The sequence below is a fragment of the Larus michahellis genome, chromosome 4 (genome assembly GCF_964199755.1).
Source record: "Larus michahellis chromosome 4, bLarMic1.1, whole genome shotgun sequence".
NCBI lineage: Eukaryota > Metazoa > Chordata > Aves > Charadriiformes > Laridae > Larus > Larus michahellis.
This window is the reverse complement of record NC_133899.1, coordinates 21,120,146-21,140,137: the sequence shown is the minus strand read 5'-3', so window position 1 is coordinate 21,140,137 and position 19,992 is coordinate 21,120,146. Positions and strand designations below refer to the sequence as shown.

Here is a 19,992-nt window from a genome sequence, read left to right as displayed (position 1 = left end):
GGCCCCGCCGGGGGTAACGGCGGCGGCGGACTCGGGGTTCCCTCGCCCCTGCGGGCCCGGCGGGGGGAGGATGCCTGGGGCGGGGATGGGTTTTCGCCCGTAGCTCCTTCCCCCCCCCCCCCTCCCCCCTAACCCCCCCTTCCCCGCTTCCTTCCGCCCCCTCTCGCCTCCCGGGGGCGGCGCGGCCCCGTTCCCCGCGGGGGGCTGTCGCTCGGCTCCCTCCGGCCCCGGCGGCGCCCATATGGGGGGCAAGCAGAGCACGGCGGCCCGTTCGCGGGGTGCCTTCCCGGGGGTGTCGACGGATGACAGCGCCGTGCCGCCGCCGGGAGGAGGGGGGGGGGGGCCGCCCCCCTTCGGCCATTACCGGGCGGGCGGCGGCGGCGGCGCCATGGGGCTGCGCAGCCGCTCCGTCAGCTCGGTGGCCGGGATGGGCATGGACCCCGCTACCGCCGGCGCCGTCCCCTTCGGGCTGTACGCGGCGGCGGCCCGGGCGGCGGGGGAGGCCGAGAGGGCCCCGGGCGGCGGCGGTGGCGGCGGCGGTCCGGGCTCCGACTCCACGTACGCCCATGGCAACGGTTACCAGGAGACGGGAGGCGGTCACCATAGAGACGGGATGCTGTACCTGGGCGCCAGGGCCTCGCTGGCCGATGCGCTGCCCCTCCACATCGCACCGCGGTGGTTCAGCTCGCACAGCGGTGAGTGCCGGGCTCCCCGGAGCCTTCCTTCCCCGCCCCCCCCCCCCGCCCCATTCCCCGGCTTCCCTTCCCTCGGTGGGGCCGGGTCACCCGGTAACGGGGGGGCTGCACACTCCCTCCCCTGGCTGGCCAAGCCCCGTTGTGCCAAACCTGAAGGAAGGACCCCCATCCCTTCCCCGGCACGGGTGCGTGGGTGAGCACCGGGACCAGTGTCAAGGTCAAGGGGGGAAGGGGCTGTGGAGGAAGGGGAGCTTTCTAGAAGGGAGTTGGGATGCCAAGCGGTGGATGTGGTCTGTCTCCCCCTCCCCTCGACCGGGGGGGGAAAGCGGTCTGAGGGTGCCGTAGCTTGAGCCCTTGGTTTTGAGTACCAGGCTGAGCTCCTCGTGTCTCTTCTGAAGGTGTTTGGGGGGTGCCAGTCAGGTACAGCAGTGCCCGTGCCTTAGAAACTGGGAAGGAGGCAGAGGAAACCTTTGAAAAGGAGGTGTGGGATTTTTTTTCCCCTTTGTTTCATCTGATAAAGGGCCAGGGAGAGGCCAAAGCGGGTTTTCTCATTCAAGCCAGCTGGCACTGTTGTGGTGCCGAGGAGGAAGCAGAGGAGGAACTGCCTGCCTCTTTAGCAGGGCTGGGGAGCCGGCTGGGCTCCCTTGCAGGAAACCTGTCAGGCTAAGGGAGGGGGCGAGGTTTCTCCCATCCTCACCCTCGTGGCTGGACCCTTCTATGTGTCCCGGTGTCTGGAGAGGAGCTCTGGCTGCAAGCAGGGCTGTGTCACTGACCTAGTTTTGGCTGGGTACAGGGAGCGAGGTGGGAGGTCCTCCCTTCCCCTCCTGGCTAGAGGGGAAGTCATTTCAGGGATGTCTCCTTGCGTTTCCTGGAATAGTCTGGGATTTCTCTCCCACCCAGCCCCCTTGCAAACGCCGTAAGTGTTCTCCTTGCATGACGTGGTCTGGGAATTTCATAATATGCCTTGGGACAATGCCTCATTTTCAGGAAGACTTGAAACTGAACCAGTGGACAAGAACAAAGTGCCAAACGAGGCTCGCGGGGCCCATTTTCCTACTTCCATCTTGGGATTTTTCACCATTACCCAGGCTCTGGGGGCTGTTCCTCTCAGTTAGATCGAAACCATGCGTCTTGCATTGCATCCTCAGTGACAGAAAGCCCCGGGCCCAGTTCCTATTGATCCGGATAAGCCGGGCACTTGCAGTCCTCCCTAGCAGATGGAGAGGGCTGGCTGGCATGTGGCGCCAGAGTTGAGATCGAGCGCTTCTGCAAACTTTTTCTTGCTCTGTGACCTTGCACAGGCTCTGCTGCCACTCTGGTTTTTAAACACAGAAGGAAACGAAGGTGCAGCATCCTTCCAGGTATTCCACAAGCCTCTTGGGCGAATGATTGCCGTGGGGCCTTCGGCTGGTGCTGGAGCAAGGAGGGTTTCGTTACAGAAACACCCTGTGGCTAATCTGTACATAGAGGTAGTTGGTCAGCGAGTGTCAGTTACATTAAATTATAGTTCTCAAAACTGCAACGCTGAGAGGCGAAAACCTGTTCGTAAAAATAAACCAGCTGCAAAATGGAGTAAGCTTTCTCCAGCTGCTCATGCAAGTTAGTGCTACGCTGCTAAGTTAAACCTGGTGCCCTTGGAAGATTGCAGCATGAGCTGTGGGAAGTGCTGCAAGAACTGGGTTTCTCTGGTGCCTCTTTTGGGGCCCTCTGAGAGCGTTTGAGCTGTGCCGAAGCGTGCGCGGGCAGCAGCGAGAGCCGTTTAGCCCATGCCAAAGCCTCTCCCGGGGGTGATTCTTCCTCCTTGCTAATTAATAGCAAAAGGAGCGGAGGATGCTTAAAAACCGTTCTGAAAACTTGTCGGAGCTCATTTGAAAACTTGTCGGAGCTCATTGAACTTTTGTGTTCTTCCTCTTAGTGTAAGAGGTTAATGGAGGATTTGGAGACCGAGGGGAAGTAAGCCACCTCAAGATTGCTAAAATTCCTGCTAATCTCCCATTGTAGCTGGTTAACCTACAGCAGGGCAGTCAGGAGCTACTCACTTCTTCCCCCCCATGCCTCCCCATCGACCCGCTCCTCTGGCGGCGCTGAGCCACTCCATTAGCCACGGCAAAGTGCTGAAGCAGCAGTGCTCCAGTAAATGGAGAGGAGCTTTGACATTGCTGTGCGTGACTGTCCCTGCTCCTTTGGGAGGACGACTCGAGGGTGGGGATGAGGGGACCCGCCGACGCACCAAACCCGCTCAGGAGGATGCGTGCCTGGGGGTCTCGAGGATTTGCCCGGGTTTCTGTGCTGCTGGGAGGAGAGGACTCCCCCAAACTCTGCGGCTAACAGGACTGGAGGGTGGATCCTTGCCCTGCCTCCCCCTTTCCTCCTGCCTCCACGCAGGCTGGAGACCTGGATGGCGCCGTTCTCGGCACACGGGAAAGGTCGTGTCCATGGGCTTGCTCTTTCAGGAGTACTTGGGTTGGGGGAAGAGCCGGGAGCCTCAAAGTGCAACCTGGGCTCTGTGGAGACCTCAGTGGGACAGTGAGGAGCCCTGGCTTAATGACAGTGATAAGGTGCTGTCATTGTGTCAGACTGTCCACGATAATAGGAGCACGCAGATAGGCTTGGTGCCTCACCGCTCCCTTTATCTGTGATGCGGATTTTGTGTGCCTCTCCGGCTGCTTCATGACTCCTCCGGCCCACCAGCAAGGACCCCGAGGGCTGAGCTGGGGTGGGCTGAGCTCCCTTCTCCCTGGCTCGTGTCACTCCTTCCCCCTGTCTGCAGTCAAAGGCTTGTAGAAGAGCCAGGCGTGCCTAGGGAGGGAAGAGAGGAGGGCTGCTCTTGGGAAGACGGTGTGGAGCAGGATTGAGAAGTGGTCGCCAGGGCCAGCATATGCTGCAGCATCGCTGTAGGGTGCTGTGGGTCATGATGGTTGGCAAGGAGAGCCTGTTGCCGGATTGGTCCGGGCTTCCTGGGCACAGGGACTGAAGGAGCAGTTACGTACTGGTGGCCTCTAGCCCTTCCAGGGCCAGAAGAGGAGATCTGCTGCTCTTATCAATAGCAAAACCTAAAAGCATCTTTCAAGCAGGGTGGGCGAGGGGGCTCCGACCTTTGTGGTAGATAGAGCTTGTCCCTCTCTCTGAGGGAACAGCACCTCCCTGAGTAAGTGGATCCCGTTTCCTGATGCGGATTTTCCTAGGTGTGTCTGCCATCCGCACAAGTGACACAACTGCTCCAGCTCCACCTGAAACTGCTCTGGGATTTCCTTGTCTGCCCTGGGTTTCTGAGATTGGCTTCTTGGTGTACGTTGGTGGAAGACAACAAAATGTCTTCTGCAACTTTGGAATTTCCTTGTAACACTTGACCCTGTCCCTGTAGCTTCATGACCATTAGGTCTTCTTGGCAAAGCCAAGGCCAGTGGGAAGAAGGGAGGAAAAGGAGACACGTGTAGTTTAATGTTGCGTTTCTCCAGCTTTGTGTGGTTCTCTTAGTATTGCTCATGTTATTCATCTTCATCAGAGGATCTTGGGGAGTTTGCAGAGGCTGTAAGTAGCTTAAAGTTTATCTGGAAATCCCCCTCATCACCCAAAGCCCTTGAGTGTTTGAAGCTCTAATAAATCCATATCTCCCTGTCTGCCGGCTAGCCCAAGGAAATGCCTAGCTCATCCTTCTGTGCGGAGCCGTCAGGAATGTCGCAGGCTTTCCGTGCATGGACAAAACCAGCTGTTTGTCCTGGATGCTGGCTGCAGCAACGTCGAGAGGGCTCCTATGCCAAGTGAGCTGCTTCGTTCTCAGCAGTGCCTTGTCCGGAGCAGGAGAGATGGGTGTCCTGGTGGAAGAGACGGCAGCCAGGCTGCTGGGCTGGGTCCTCATCCGGGCAGGGTTAGAGAATGAAATAAGCTGGAAGCACTCTTTGATCCGGCTCTGGAGTAAGGGATGTGAAATAGGGATCACTTGTTGGAAGGTGAGCTGAAGGTGTGTGTGAACACCTGTGTTGGGCAGCCCTGGTCTCTGCCCAGCTGGAAGGAGGCAGGGCTGTGGTGTATGTACGCTTGTGCTCTGACAGCTTCGAGTCCTGAGCCTTTTCTCGCCGGTGCTTGGCGATCCACGCTGCTGAGCTAGTCCTGCCATTGCAATCTCTACACCAAAACCAGAAGGCTTAATTCTAGGTGTCTAGTCAGCGAGCTGCTGGAGGGAGTTCGCTTTCATCCCTGACTTTTCTGCCACCAACTTTTCGACGTGCAGACATTGAAAGTGTTTCCCTCCCCCCTCCTCTACAAGGGCTAGGCCGGGGGAAGGGCACCCCAAGGTCTGCAGGAACTTGCCATTGTGAATCTATTTTTGCACCTGGAAATTTCCAAAGGAGACTGTCCTCAAACCGTCTTTTTGTGGGTTTGGTGCTGGTGACTGCCTGGCAGACGGGTTGGGCACCTAGAGTGTTGCCAGGCCTGCGGATTAGGTTTAGAATTGTCTAGGTTGGAAGGGACCTTTCAGATCATCGAGTCCAAAAATTGTTGGGAAGTGGTGCAGGAACGGTCCTGATGACTCCCTGGCCAGAGATATTCAGCCGTTGGACTCCCCAGGTCTGGAGGGGTTGCTCTTCCGCTTCTGCCTTCTCCGAGCCGGCTGCAGGACAGCATATTCCTGGGGGAAGAGGCAGCAGCTACCTTGGAAGAACGAAGCAGTGAATACCAGAAGATGGGAGGCTGGAAGGCAGCTTTAAAGCATGCCAGACCCGCAGCCTGGAGATGAAGTTTAAGTGTGTCAACGTTGGCGTTGTGCGTGAGAAGCCGGTTATCTTCATTCTCCGCAGCAAGAGCTAGCGCAGGCTGTCGCTGCGCTGCCTCGCCACTCCAGTGCCCGCTGAAATCTCTCGGCCGCCTTGCCCAGCAGTGAGGCACTAATTGCTGGGGGTACTAACTGGCGTGGCTGGGCTTGCTCCTCTCTAAACCTGGGCGTAAATCAGCTCAGGGGAGCTGGGCGCCTTCCCCCCTTGCCCTCCACACACAGGTACGCTCCAGAGATGCTGCAAACGATGCTCTCGTGCACCCTGGGCTGACCCACTTCCCAGCCAGGATTGTCTTCCTGGTCCGTGACGTAAGTTTATCCCATATTGGTTTGTTTTGCTGAGATGCTTGTTTCAGTGAGTGGAATAACGGTAAAGGCTTCTCTTATTTATTAATGTGCTATTAGGGCTTGTCGCTCTCTCTCTCCCCCCCTCCTTCTCTCCCGCTCTCTCGTTCGCTGGCCGGAGGATCAATCAGATGCAGACATCTTTGGTGGAGGAGCGGTACCAGGGCTGGCGCCTGGCCAAGGGAACCGCAGAGAGTCATGGGAAAATGCTGCTAAATGCCGAAAATTAATTTCAAGAGAAACGCAGGGAGGGAGAAAAACCCACTTTGGAGGAGGAGGAAAAAAAAAAATAAAATAAAAAAGGCTTTTTTTTTTTTTTTTTCTCCCCCCCTCCGATGTAATCTCCCGTGTGACAAATCGGACAGGCAGCAAAGAGCTCTTTGAATGAATGAATTCCCTCTGCGGGAACCGGTCCCGTGGCCCCCTGGCCAGCCGGTGGGCAACCACGAGATGTGTCTTGTTGCCTCTGCTGCTGGTACACTGAAACCCCAGATGTTCAATACTTGGGTTTGAGTAAATGTGACCTGGTTGTCTCCTGATTGCATTGAAAATTGAAATCATAAGGGCTTGCGAGTGACTTACGTGGAGTGATGCTGTAAAAGCAGCAGGTCCTGATGCAGAGTGTTTTAGCCACCTGCTCTGGCGTGGCTCTGCATCATGGTGCAACAAGCCTCCCTCTCTAAGGCAGACCCATTTTTTATTTCAGATAGAGCAGGAGTGGCTAAAGTTGGGCCTTGGAGGTCTCGCCGGCACCGGTCCCACTTTTGGATGTGATTGAACCTACTGGGGGCTTGGGTCTCCCCTCAGGGATGCTCCCGCTGTCTGTCCCTGGTGGGTGCTGCTTGGCCAAACGCTTTTGCTCCGTGCTTTCTGGTGGGAGGCCGTGGGGAGGTGCAGCTGCAGGAAGCCCTGCTGCCCTGGGGCCTCTTCTCCTGCCGCTGCACAGCGTTTCCCGTGGGCAGAGCGGGGCTGCCGGCGGGTTTCCTGCCCTGCCGGACTGTGGCGGAGGGACGGGGGCTGCTTTTCTCTTGGTGTGCTTTAACTTTCCAGCCTGCTGCGGGTCCCACGTGGCCCACGGTTTGAGGAGGGTGGTGGGGAGAGCTGGGGAGCCGGCAGGCAGCTGGTCTCTGTGCCGTCACCATGGGGCTTGGTCCATCTGTGGTCCCTGTGCGCTGCTGGGTTTGTGCCGCACGCTCCCGGCTGAGCTCAAGTGGATGCATCGCTCAGCGCTGCCATCGTCCTTCCCCGGGCCCTGATGGCAAGTTTGTGGGCAGGTGGAGGTGTTTGGTACAAGGTTTGCTGGTGGGGATGGTGCCTCGCCATTGGAGAGGCTGCAGTGCACCTCTGAGGTGGAGCTGACTCCTCTCCTTCCCCGCGGAGCCGAGCTGCACTGGCCAGTGTGGGCAGCAGGTCGGTCCCCGGGAGAATTGGGGTGTCGTGATGCTCAGGGAGGTGGGGGGTGAATTAGCTCGGGGAATTCCTGGCTCTCCACACCTGTGCACGCTCGTGCAGCTGTGGGCCTCCCATCAGCGGTACGGAAACAAGCCCATGCGCTTTGTGCAACGGTCTCGTGCGCTTTGTAGAGGAGCAGAGAGGTGCAGTGGAAATATTTACTCTTTTGCTAGTTCTAGCAATTCTAGCAAAAATTTCCCAGGGCTGTATATTCCCAGTGAGCACCCTCGGCTCATTGAAGCTGTGTAGGGTTATGGCCACTGTTCCTGAGCGACTGTCATCTACCAAGCACAGAAATGGGGCTGGGACGGGCCCTGGTGAGGGAAGCACAGCGGCACAGATGAAGAATTGAACTGAAAGCTGCTCAGAGCTGTTTCCTGGCCCTAGCAGGCAGGACGGCGTGGCAACAGCGGGTATTTTTAGAGGCCAGCTGCCTGCAACGCAAGAGAAGGAAAGCAGCAGTCAGGCAGGAGAACGGAGTGATGCTTCCTCTGTCCCCAGCATTTTGTTGCTTCCCGGGCCGGGGCTGCTGGCGTTAAGGAGTTTCCATGTCCTCTGTGCCTCTTTGCCTGTTGCTGCCTCGAAAGGCAGCTGGTTTCATACTCCCCTCGCCTTTAGCCATGGCTGCATGTTTCTCTGATCAAGGAGGGTGGTGTCGGGGGCTCCCCTTTGCGCATCCCAGGCGATTGCATTACAGCTTGGTATGGCGGGCATTTTGGGGATTGTTTTTTGGAGAAGTCTTTGTCACCGGCGAGGGGAAAACCTGCAGTTTCTCCTGCAGCCGGGGTAATTGCAGCGATTCATTTGGGAGCTCTCCCTACAAGGCGAAGGAGCTGCTTTTTGTCGGAATTGCTGCAGGGGAATCAGATCCACCTTTCAATCCATCCATCCAAGGCCTGTACGTCTGAGCACCCTGCCTGAGCCGCCTCCACATTTCGGGTTATTCCCACCCAGATCTTGCTGCTTTGAAGCTATTGTCCATCCACTTATTTATTGCAACCTTGATTTTGTAGCCCCTGAAGTCTGCTATTTGCCTGGATCTTACTCTTCTGAGGGTGGTTAAAGACACTTTTGATTTCTTTTGGCTCTCCCTAGACAGGTACGAAGCAGACAGCACTCTGTGGCTCACCCTGGGTGGGTGTTTCATGGGGGAATTCTGCTTCCCAAGGCCCTGCCCAGCTCTGGAAGTGGGGGTACACTGTGCTTCTCTGGGTGTTCATAGAATTATAGAATGGTTTAGGTTGGAAGGGACCTTAAGGGGCCTTAAGGGACATCTAGTTCCAACCCCCTGCCCTGGGCAGGGACACCTCCCACCAGCCCATGTTGCTCCAAGCCCCGTCCAGCCTGGCCTTGAACCCCTCCAGGGATGGGGCAGCCACAGCTTCTCTGGGCAACCTGGGCCAGGGGCTCACTACCCTTGGTGTTTTTCCTTTCTCCTGGGGAAGAGAGGGCTTGAAACCCCACAGGTGGGATTTTTGTCGTCTGTAGCCCTGCTGTCTTCCTCCTGTGGCTGCTGGCTGTGAGACGGCTCGGCCCTTCCCATGTTGGAGGGTGGCAGGAGCAGAGAAGGTGGGACAGCCGGGCAGGCTTGTTCCTGCCTATGGCATGGTGTGCAGCCCCTCCTGCCTCTGCTGGCAGGATCCAGCGTGGGCAGAACCCTGCCGCTCGCCCAGGGGTTCGTTCCTCCAAGATGTTGTGCTTTGTGTTTCAGAGGTTGGGCTCCCGGTGCTGCAGAAAGCCAGCTCTCTCTGCCAGCCGCCTCCGTGCTGCAAAGGCAGCCGGAAAGCACATGGGGCAGGGCTGCTCCAGAGCAAGTCCTGTGGTGTGGCCCCATCCCCGGCACAGGGGTATCTCCCAAATCCCCAGCCTCTGGCCAGAGAAGGGGAGCTCATACTGCCTTGCCAGGTGGCTCAGTGCTGTTGAGCATCCCTCCCCTCCCGTGCCATGCCCAGCAGAGGTGTGTGATCATCCTGCAGGTCTGCACCCCACTTTTTCCCCTTCCTGCTGTGCTGGTGGCCTGTGGCATCCACCAGGCATCCCTCGGCAGTTGCGGACCCTCCGGGGGAGCAGGGAGATGCTCTCTGCCATGCTCCTCTTCTACCGCGTGAGGAGCTGGGGGCAGGTGAGGTTAGGGCTTGCTCTGCAGTGTGCTCCTCCCTAGGATTTTTTTCCAATTATGTCTGTCTTTTTGCAGAAACAAACAGTGTTAACTGGCCGTAAGCATTTCACAGCCATGCACTGCCCGTGGGCATAGCTCCCTGTGCCTTTCCTGCTCTGTTTGCTGCTTGCTGTATAAAAATTGCCCTTTCTCTACCCTGAAAAGCAGTGCTCCGACCTTCCCACACACCCTGGGCGCTGGGGATTTCTCACTGTTGAAAACCAGTTGGCCCAGTAACTCTTGCCACCACAGCTCAGGTGTGAAGTGCCACGGGAGACCCTCCACCATGCTGTTAATGCCATGGGATGCCCGGGGAGGAGGTATTCCAGGAGCTGGATGGGATGGCTTCCTGGCAGGAGCGGGTACGTGGGTGAGATCAGTGCTCTGATCAGGGGCTCTGCTCCCCCTGCCAGCATTGTGAAGCCGGGACATGCCATCGTGTGTCCCTGGAGTGTCCCTTCATCCTCCCAGTGAGGTCAGCTGAGCTGTGACGGAGCCTCGGCAGCGTCAAGGAGGGAGTTTTCTGCTTTGGAAAATCCCGGGGGTCAGGAGGGAGGCAGCCAGGGAGCTGCCGTTTCACCCCGCGGGGTTGGATCCGGTTGCGTTTGGGAGTGGCTCAGGTCAGGCTTTTATGCTTGAGCCTTTCCGAAAGCGGGAGTTCCTCTGGCAGCTCGGCAGCGGCTGGAGCCCGGCGGGGACTCCGTGGGTGCCTCCCCAACGGATGGCTTCGTCAGAAGTGACTCACCCCGCCAGTCCCCGCGTGACGTGTCCTCGCTGCTCCCTCCCAGCCAAGCCAAAACGTCCGACTCTCTCCCTTTCTGCTCCGATTTCCGAGTCGCTGTGTCCCACTGTGCTGACGGAGATCCCCTGCGCTCCTTCGTTTTGGCATCTGGGACCCTCCCTTGCCCTGTTGGCTCCGTGCAGATGATTGCTGCCCACAGCAGGGCTTGCCGTTGGGCTTCCTCCTTCGCACGAGAAATATTCGGGAGGAAAAAAAAAAGCAGGCATACGGGCAAACCCTTTGGAAATTCCCAGGCGTGCCTGCAGGTTCCCTCTCCTCTCTGGGCAGTGAATTTGAAACTCCGAGCATCCTTTCAGAGGTGGGGAGACAGCCCCAGGACACCCCTGCAGCTCTTCCGCGCAATGAGATGGCCCCAGGACGGTTTTGTCACTAGCAGGAGCCCTGAATGAGCTCGTAATTTGGTAAATTCAAGCCCTGCAGCCCAAAGGCAGGAGTCTAAGGTGTTAATGCCTTCGCTGGGCTGTCGCCCAGGACCCCTCTGCTTAACTTTGCTGTTCTCTGGGATGCTAAAATTAGCTTTGGGCTACACACTCTTCCTTATGAAGCCTTTTCCCAGCAGCCTGGGGAGCGTTTCTGCGGTAAACTAGGACTAGCTGGAAGGCAGGGTGACCCTGGGAGGTTGCCTTTCTCGTCCAGGTCTGGGGGAACTGATCCTGCAGCACAGCCTGGGCTATAGGAGGGAGATGCTCTCTACCTGTAGCGTAGGTACTTTTGCTCAAAAATTGCAATTGCGGCCATGAAAGGGGCAATACTCAAACAGCAACAGGCAGGGGGGGATGCTTGGGGTGCAGAGGCTGTTTGCACGTCTTCCCTGAGGATGTGTGTGCAAGGAGGGCAGCTCTGGACCCCACGCGACCGTATAGCCAGGTCTCTTCGCCCTCCCGCTTCTCGATGTCCATGGGCCGTGGTGGAGGTGTCTTGTAGGGCTTTGGTGTGTCCATCCGCCGAGGCTGATGGCTTTGGATGCTCTGGAGCAAATCTTGTGGGGTCTCCCTCTTTCGCATCGCCTGCCCCTCCTCAACTCTCCAGCTTTCCTCAACCCAGTGTTGCAATCTGTTCTGCTTCTTCCCCTCCTCCCCCGCCGCCCCCATAAGAAACCATCTAGCTAAAAAAAAACATATTGCCTTCCAACTTGCAGCAAACAGCAAGCCTTCCAACAGCAGCCCTGGGCTGCTGCGATGTGGTGCCACCCAGCCCCTCCTGCGTTCTTCTGGCCCTAGTGGCTTCTCTACGTCCCACCTGGGGCACTGATGCCTTTTCCTTGCTGCTGTGCCTCCTTTTTGCGTCTTGAGTCGGGTGGGAGCAGACAGAGGCGGCTCCAAAACCCAATGCCTTGAGCGTTAAAGCGGTGCTGGCCTTGGCCAGTTTCGTGCTCGGTGGCACGTCCCTGCCACCCTTGGCTGGCGTGTGGCTGACCTGACAGCAAACACCTGCAGCGCGGGGGCTTTGCCAGGAGTCACTGTGAACTAGGGATGGCTTTTCTTAGATGTTGCACAGGAGTGACTTCTTTTTGGGGTGCTGCTTCACATAACAAGAGTTTCTTTTCTCCCAGCTCAGCCAGCCGAACTGACTTGATCAGCAAGGAGACGGTGGGGTGGGATGGGGATGGAGCAGGACTGTCCCTTTGCTGGGGCAACAGCCTGCACCCTTGGGTTTCTCCCCAAGCGCTGCATCCAGGGATGTCCCAGCCCAGCCATGTCCCTGCTGCCTGGCTCGTCATCTGGGGCTGTCCCACTGGCGTCCCCCAGCCCTGCCTCCCTTCTGCCCCCAGGAAGGTGGGATGTCTTGTTTCCACCCCGGACCAGTCCTTTATGCTTTTCCCACCTCCCTGCAGCCTTGAATCGGGAGGAAGGGTGCTCGCACGGCCCTTTTATGGAGCCGGCAAACGAGGCCACTTAAGTGCTTTACTCCTTCCTGCCTACGTGTCCCTGCTCGTGTCAACCCTTGTGCTGCACAATAGCCCAGCACTGGCACGGCGTTCTTGTGTCCCGCCGGGACGGCAGGCAGCGGGGCTGCGCCGGGCTCTGGCTTCTGCATCTTCCCCTGCAGCTGATGCCATTTCCTTCTGCCAGGGGAAGTGGTTTTGGCCTGATCCTGATGAGTGCTCTGGCCTCCAGGCACTTGATGCAAGTGCTTTTCTGGCGTGGGCCTTGGTGGGACGGGTCCCTGGGGCAGCTGCAAGCTGCCTCCAGGCCCCGGTGCGAGGCGGCATCGCCGGCTGCATTGCTCAGAGACCAGTGGAGCACCAGCTTCCACGGTGGGTGATGCGCTCGGAAGAGGACATCCATGGAGGTCCTCAGCTGCTGGGTCCCTGTGGTGCCCAAGCACCGGAGATGTGCTCTGCGTACCCCACGTGCCATGTCCGATGTGCTGTCCTGTGACTGTTGCTCTTAGTGAGGCCGCTTTAAACCAATAGGAAATTTATTTTCCAGGAGATGTCGGGTCTGAATATCTGCAAGATATTTGTGGTCTGTGCTGGAGCCCATGAAGGGTAAGGGAAGGGAAGAACTTGGAGTCCCTTTGCCTTACCCAATCCCGCATGCTTCTGCTTCAGATGGACTGACTGGGCCCGTAGACGTGGTCTTTCGGTCTTTTCCTCCTCTCTGATCACTTGCATGTTTTTTGTTAAAGATGATCCATCTCTTCCAGCTTCTACCTGGTGCCGGTTCAGCTGGCAATGTCAGGGAAGCCACGGGAGGAGGTGTGATGCTCAGGGTTTTCTTGGGAAGGAGGAAGCATCAGAACTCGGCTTCAGCTGGATGTTTGGACCAAATATTCCCTGTATTTGTCTTGTACTCGGCCTCATCCTCACCTGGTGTGAGGCAGCTCCCTTGGCCGGGGGCCCAGGATGCTCTCTGGAGACATAGAGATAGGCTGTGCAGCTGAGGTTTCCAGATCTCCCATGGACATCAGGCAGCCTGGTGCTCACCCCTGAGCTCCCTGGTGCTCGGGGTGTCCCGTGGGATATCTGGGCCACTGGGAGAAGGACCCCTCCTGGGGTGGGTGTGTTTTTTGGGGCATTTGTGTAGCTGCTCTCACACACAGGGCTCTGGGTTTATCCTGCTGTGGTAGCTGGGGATCCCTTCGGTGAGTGCAACTTGCTATGGGGTGGGTTGCTGGGGTTGCACCCACTCTCTTGCATCTGGGCTTCTGCTTCCCCTGCCTTCAGGGCACGTCATCCCCCACCAACATCTTCCTCGCCTTGCTGGAGGTGCTGCTCAGCAGTGAAGCTGCTGCTCCTCGCATTTCGGCCATCTGCTAGTGATAGAGGCAGGTTCTCCTACTGCTGGGGCGATGCCACATCTCCTGGTGGCATCGTAGCCTGTAAGTGATCCATCTGGAGGCACACCGAGCTAGCAGAGGGTTTGGGGAGTGAATGTGGACGTGGTATGTGCCTTTCCCTGCAGTCAGGGGTGGCGTTGGACACCATGGATGCCATCTCGCCCGTCCCCGAGGTGAGCAGCCACTTCCACTCGCAGGATGTGGTGTGGTTGACCCCATTGTAGTGCTCGGTGGCTTCCCCAAGCCACGCAGGTTGCTGCAGGCATCGCTTGTAGACAAAAGTGATGGGAATTTCCTGTCCCGGCTTCAGAAGAAGCAGTGTTTGAGATGTTTACAGGTGGGCTGGGGAGGTGTCTTGAGCCCCCCATCGCCACCAAAGCCCCGGCAGCCTGTGTGGCAGTGCTTTAGGCACCGTGAAGGTTAACCACGGGGCTTTTTCAGCTTGCATAGGACGTGGTGGAGGTTTTCAGAGGTTCCCAGCTTTGCTTTGCCCAGCTCTCTAAAATTAACCATGTAACCTTCCTAAAAATACTCAGAGGGCAGTAGCCCCTGGAGAGCACCAGGCACTGCTTGCTCCTGGTTTCTAGACCAAGCCATCGGAGAGATGAGATCACCTGGCAACGTGTCTCTCCCAGCCCTGGAAAGCCCTTGGCTTTCTCATAGTCTCCTGCAGGATACAAGAGCCCAGGTCTGGATCCGAACTTGCCTTTCCGGGCCAGCCTGCTTCCCGCAGCACCCTCTTCTTCCTCGCTTGCTCCTGGCAAGAGCCGCTGCCTGCCTGCACATCTCTGGTTGCGGAGATGGTGCCAGCTTCAGGTTTAACGTGCCGCAGGCAGGAGCATCACCAGCTGCCTTGGGAGGGAGGAAGGGTCCATGGCCTTTCCCCGGAGCATCCCCCGAGCTTCCCTGTGGGCGTGGGAGGCCCAGCCGAGGAGGAATAGCTTGGCCCTTCCTCTCTCTCATTTATGTTTTTTTTTGTTAGGCATGTGGGAGGAGGGCGGAAAGGGCTCGAGGAGGAGGGAGGGAGCTGAATTTTCCATGAGCAGCTGTCAAAATGTAATCTCCTGCGTCGCTCGGGCTGGCAGCTTAGGCAGGATAAATTAACGGGGATTTCGGGGAACGTGGAAAATACCATTGCCCGGAGGGGGCCGGCTGCTTAGGGAGCGGCCCTTTCATCCGCAGGACCGGCTCGGGGCCCCAGCGCCTGCCGGAACCACGAGGGATGCTCCCAGGCGCCGCCAGGTGCCGGCTGTCCCCTGGCCTCGGTGGTTTTCCATCCACCACCTTCCCCCAAAGGTCAACCGGAGAAGGGGCGAGGGAGCCTGACCCCCATCTCTGCCTCCCTTTCCCGCTGGCGGGGGGCTCCCCACGGCTCCTGCCGGGGAGGGGGACGCCGGCAGTTGCTCCTGCAATGCCAAGTATTTGTGCCGACAGCTGGGGTGCAGGGTGGCCCCCGGCCCTGGGAGCCTTTCTGCGCCAGCTCCTCGCTCCCGCTCAGACCCAGGAATTCATGCAATTGCGTTTTCATAGTTTTATATATTATTTTTTTTTTCCCCTCCATCTTGCGAAATGCAGAGCCAGGGAAGCGTGTCTGCTTCTGCGCCTGGCTCAGCCCCCGGCCCCGTGCGGCGGCCAGCGTCTGTGGCTGGAGCACGCCGCGCACGTGCTGGGGTTTGAGCGCCGGTCCCTCCGTCTGTGCAATGTCCCCACGTCCTTGCCACGGGGCCACGGTGGCACTGGGGGTCCCCCGTCCCCCAGGGAGCACCAAGGAGTGTGATGGGTGTTTGTGCTGGCTATTTATAAACGTGTTAAAGCTACCCCAGCTAGCAAAGAGGCCTGGCAACAGCTGCTCACCGGAGCCTGCAGAGAGCCCTGCTCTTTCCCCGGTTCCTGCTGCTTTGCCTGTGGTCGTGCTCCGGTAGCCGTGGACCGGGTGGTCTCATCCGGAGCTCTCTCCCTTCGCCCCCATTGCACATCTCGTAGGATCCCTTCGGGTGCTGCCGGAGCTGGCAGATCTGGGGCAGCTGTTTAAAATAACACATTGGCACAGAAAAAAGGGGGGGGACCAGCGAAAACGAGGTCTTTCTGGGCGGTGCATGGGGGACGGGAGATAACCTCAGCAAATGCTTTGCCCTGACACCCAGTTTGCAGCCGAAACACCTTTTCCAAAGGGAGCCCTTTGCAGCTGCCCCATGCCAGGGGCTCCCTGCTGGAAACTGGTCCCCGGAGCTTCCCCAGTAGGGACCAGTGCCCGAGGTGCTGGCAGACCGTCCGCGTCCGAGCAGGATCGGTTCAGCCGGGGACAGGGACAGGCGGGATGCCAGGGTAGCCAAGGGACGGGGAAGGTGTCTCACAAGGAGAGACCAGTTGGGTCTTGCAGAAGGCAGACTGGGAGGCTATCTGAGCCCGCTCTATAAATACACCAGGTGGGTAAACACTTGGGAGGAGAAAAAAAACAAAACCAACCAACTATTTCAGCTAATGGGCAACTGCTGACACAAGGTATAAATCGGTCAGGAGTAAAATTAGGCTGGAGAGGAGGAGGCAGATGGGTGCTGCTGCCCGCCAGGCTCCGGCTGCCGGCACTGCCCTTTTGGCCGGGGCTTGGCGCAAATGGGGCTGGACTCGCAGCAGAGACCCCCATGGCTTGGCCCAGCTGGGACGGGGATGTGTCCCTGTGGTGGCACGCTGCGGGCCAGCCCGACACCCTGCCGGGGGGAGCCCTGGGCTGGAGGGCTCCTTCTTTTAGCAGGTCCCTCTAGAGTCAGTCCCCCACCACCCATGGTGTTCATCCTTGCTGTGCCCTCCTGGGAAATAACCACCCTCCGGAGGGGCAGGAGTTGGTATCCCTGTCCTAGGCTTTCATCCGGGGAGCTGGGAAGTAATCTGTATTTATCATCGCTGCTAACGAGAGGGTGCTCGGGTGTCGAGCAGTTATCCTGGCTGTTTGCATGGCAGAGGCCTTGAGCTGCCTCCCATTAAAGCCACCCGCACTTTCTCCCTTCCAAGAAGCAAAAAAAAAAAATGCCCTCGCCACGTCCACGTGGTGGCAAACAAGAACCTGATTCATCCTTAGATAATTTGTGTATGTTCCTCTCCTCTTCTTTCCTGAGCAGCCTTTGCATATATATGAAGAAAGCTCTTAAGCGGCACTGCAGTCAAACCTGATCTGCTTTTAGAAGACAGGTCCTTAAATTACCCTCTCCCTCTCTGCAGGCAGGGAATTGCTAGATACTCTGGTGCGAACCCATGGTGGCGGTGGTGGCACGCATATGCTCGGCTGCATCGCCTTGAGCCCGCCTGCGCTGGGCAGCGACAAATCCACGGCCTCGAGTCCCGGGCCGGTGACCTGCAGGGCTGGTTGGGGTGTTGATCCCCGGGAGTTTGGGGCTCAGAAACCTGGGTTTGGGGCAGCCTCGCTCGGTGACGCTGGGCATGATGCTGTGGTGGTCTGCATGGCTTGAGCAGGTGGTGCTTCATCCTCCAAGAGGATGCTTCATCCAAGAGGTCTGGGTCAGCAGGCAGGTCCAGGTGACAAGGCAAGGCCAAGGTCAAGCTGGGACATTGCCCTGCGGGGTGCCCCTGCTCCTGGGGCTGCTGGCTGGCATCGGTGGGGCGAGCACCCACCTTGCTCCTGCAAAAAGCTGGAGAAAGTGGCAATTTGGGCTCGCGGCTCCAGCCTGCCTGTCCTCTGCTGTGGCCCTACAGAAAAACCTCCTTCCTTGCAGCTTTTCTGGGGCTGAGCTACGACAGCAGGGACGGCGCTGTCCTGGAACGGGGACGTGCCCCTGCACTTGCCAGCCGTGGGGTGCTGCGTGCCCCAGGCTGCTCATCGCCCTTTAAGGTCCAGCAGCTGCTGGTGGCCACGTGTGTGCTGCCTTGGCACAATCTCCATGCCCTCTGCGCGGTGGGCACAGGGACAACCGGCGCGCCGGCTTGGGCGGCTGTCCCCTGTCCGGTGGCTGTCCCCAGCGCCGGCAGGGACAGGATGAGCGGGTGCCCGGCGGGCGCTGCGTGGGGTGCGCGGCACCATGCAGGCGGCAGGTGAGGGGCTGCCGTGCCCCGCTATGGCCTCGGGGACTCCCCGGGATGCGGGATGAGTTCTTCTCCTCCTCCTCGCTCTAAGGGCTTGTCTCTCCACTCTCCCTCCAGGTTTCAAGTGCCCCATTTGCTCCAAATCCGTGGCTTCTGACGAGATGGAAATGCACTTTATCATGTGTCTGAGCAAACCTCGCCTCTCCTACAACGGTAAGGGCTGGCGGCCAGGCTGTGCGGGGGGACACGGCGTCCTGCCGGCTTGGGAAGGCTCCGGGCAGGCTGGAGAGACGCTTGCAGGCGGCTCGGCTGGGCTTGCCAAGAGGGCTGTGCTCCAGCAGAGCGGTGCAGCTCACAGTCCCGGCTCCGCTCCGTTTCCCTGGCATGGCTTGGTCTCGCTGCTTTTGCCTTGGGACCCCTTGCCACACGGCCTCCTCCCTGTGCTGCTCGCCACGGCGTGCTGTGCCGGAGGGAGCCATCCCGGCTAGGGCAGGCGACGTGTGTCCTCCTGGGCTGCCCCTCTGGAGGGTCATTGCCTTCCTCGCCTCCTCGCTGGCAGCGGGGCTGAGCGCTGGTCTGCACACTCGTGCATCTCCCGTCCTCCCTCCCATCCTCCCTCAGTGATGCTCACCCCCTCCTCGGTGATGCTTTTTTGGAAGTCAGGGGTGGGGTGGGGTCTTCACTGCAGCCGCCCCAGCCCCATCTTCCCCCTGTGCCTCCCCCCGAGCCTCCTGCCGCTTCCTGGTTGCTCTGTCCCGGCTGCCTCCGTGGATGTGGCTCCCCTCCATCCTGGGAAGGGGGACGCCGCAGGGGACCGTCCGTGTCTCACCGCTGTCCTCTCCTTTCCTCCCCCCCAGATGACGTGCTGACCAAGGATGCCGGCGAGTGCGTGATCTGCCTGGAGGAGCTGCTGCAGGGGGATACGATAGCCAGGCTGCCCTGCCTCTGCATTTATCACAAAAGGTACCGCCGCCTGCGAGGGGATGCAGCCGGCCGTGTGGCAGGGGGACAGGCGGGGACATCCCGAGACTCGGCGGCACGGTGGTGACGTGCTTTTCTCTCCCCAGCTGTATAGACTCATGGTTTGAAGTGAACAGATCTTGCCCGGAGCATCCTTCTGATTGACCCGCCGGGCGTGCTTGCTGACTTCTCTCTAAGGTGAGCCTGCGGTCGGCTGTTCCGATGGGATTTACCTGCGCTGGGTTTGAATCCGGGGCCAGGAGGGGAAGGTGGGGTGGGATGGGGTGGCCGCGGCTCCTGCTCCTCACCTGGCATCGTCTCTCTCTGCCTTTGCAGGGCACCTTGCTGTACCTGCTGTACCTCCTCTCCCCGTCCTCCCCGCCCCGCCTGGAGTTTTGGGCTGACTTTAAATTCCTCGAGAAGACAAAAATAAAACCCAGAAACTTGAATCCACTTGGGACAACAGCGAATTATTTTTTTTTAATTATTATTTTATTATTATTATTTGTTTTGTTGGTTTTTGGGGTTTTTTTTGAGTTAGTTTGTTTGTTTGTTTGTTTGTTTTTTAATTTAAAAACAAAGAAACATCCAGGAGAAGACAGTGTGAGAAAAGCAGAGCGACCCGCTCTCCCCTCCGCAGCCGCTGGTCACCAGGAGAGCTCTGCCCACCAGGGAGACCCCAGGGACGCCCTCGGCCGAAACCCTGCCATGATGTTTGGCTTTTTCTCCCCGAAACGAAGGGGAAAGCTGCCGGGGGACAGCCGGCCAAACGGAGCACCCGGCATTTCTCACCGGCAACCCCCCCACCTCCCACCTGGACTCGCCCGGGGGCTCTGCTCGGTTTTTTTGCACTGACTTAAATGGGAATTTTCTCCTCTCTCCCGTCTCCCTTTTGGAGATCTTCGCCCCGGCCTCGGCAGCGTGAGATGGGGACTCTGCCCCACGCCGGGAGCGGGGCCACTGCTCCCCCCTGCTGAGCCACGGCCGGGGGGCGGTGGGGTGGTGGTGTCTGTCTTTCAAGTGTTTACAACGAGAAAAAAAAAAAAAGAAAAAAAGGAAAAAAAAAGAAAAAAAAGGGAAAAAAGAAGAAAAAAAAAACAAAACGAAGAGAAAAGCTAGAAAAAAAAAAAAAAAAACGAAAAAAAAAAAAACAAAAAACCAACCAACCAACCAAACCACAACTGAAGCTTCGTGTTGACTGGCGTGTTCTTCGATTTGAGCTTCCCTGCCCCGGTGATGTTTACAGACTGGTCACTCTTTAACTCAGCTATAACCACTCAGAGACTGGAGAGCCGCAGCATCCCCGCCGCCCCCCCCTTCTCTGCCACCCCTCGCCTCCCCCCTCCGGGCTCCTCTTGCCAAAATCACCACCCCCCCCTTTTTTTTTTTTTTTTTCTTTCCGTCTCCTTGGAGTCCAACTTGTTGGAGGAGGGTGCAGGGGAAGGCCCCCCCCTCCATGGCCACCCCGGCCGTGGGGGTGGCTTTGCCG

At 58.4% G+C, this 19,992-nt stretch overlaps 1 protein-coding gene across 1 annotated transcript; it reads left to right on the top strand.

Moving 5' to 3' along the window:
- The first annotated feature begins 91 nt into the window (after positions 1 to 91).
- Positions 92 to 18,952, top strand: ZNRF1 (zinc and ring finger 1). The gene is made up of 5 exons (XM_074583271.1): positions 92 to 695; positions 17,661 to 17,756; positions 18,401 to 18,506; positions 18,611 to 18,701; positions 18,840 to 18,952. Exons 1-4 carry the CDS (start codon positions 242 to 244, stop codon positions 18,666 to 18,668), a joined length of 714 nt encoding a protein of 237 aa, XP_074439372.1. The 5' UTR covers positions 92 to 241; the 3' UTR covers positions 18,669 to 18,701; positions 18,840 to 18,952.
- Positions 18,953 to 19,992: the final 1,040 nt, after the last annotated feature.

Bases quoted from the DNA above. Each gene is read 5' to 3' on its own strand.
- ZNRF1 (XM_074583271.1), top strand. From the start codon at position 242: ATGGGGGGCAAGCAGAGCACGGCGGCCCGTTCGCGGGGTGCCTTCCCG. The intron at 696-17,660 runs GTGAGTGCCGGG...CTCTCCCTCCAG, and splicing joins GTGGTTCAGCTCGCACAGCG to GTTTCAAGTGCCCCATTTGC. The intron at 18,507-18,610 runs GTACCGCCGCCT...TTCTCTCCCCAG, and splicing joins CTCTGCATTTATCACAAAAG to CTGTATAGACTCATGGTTTG.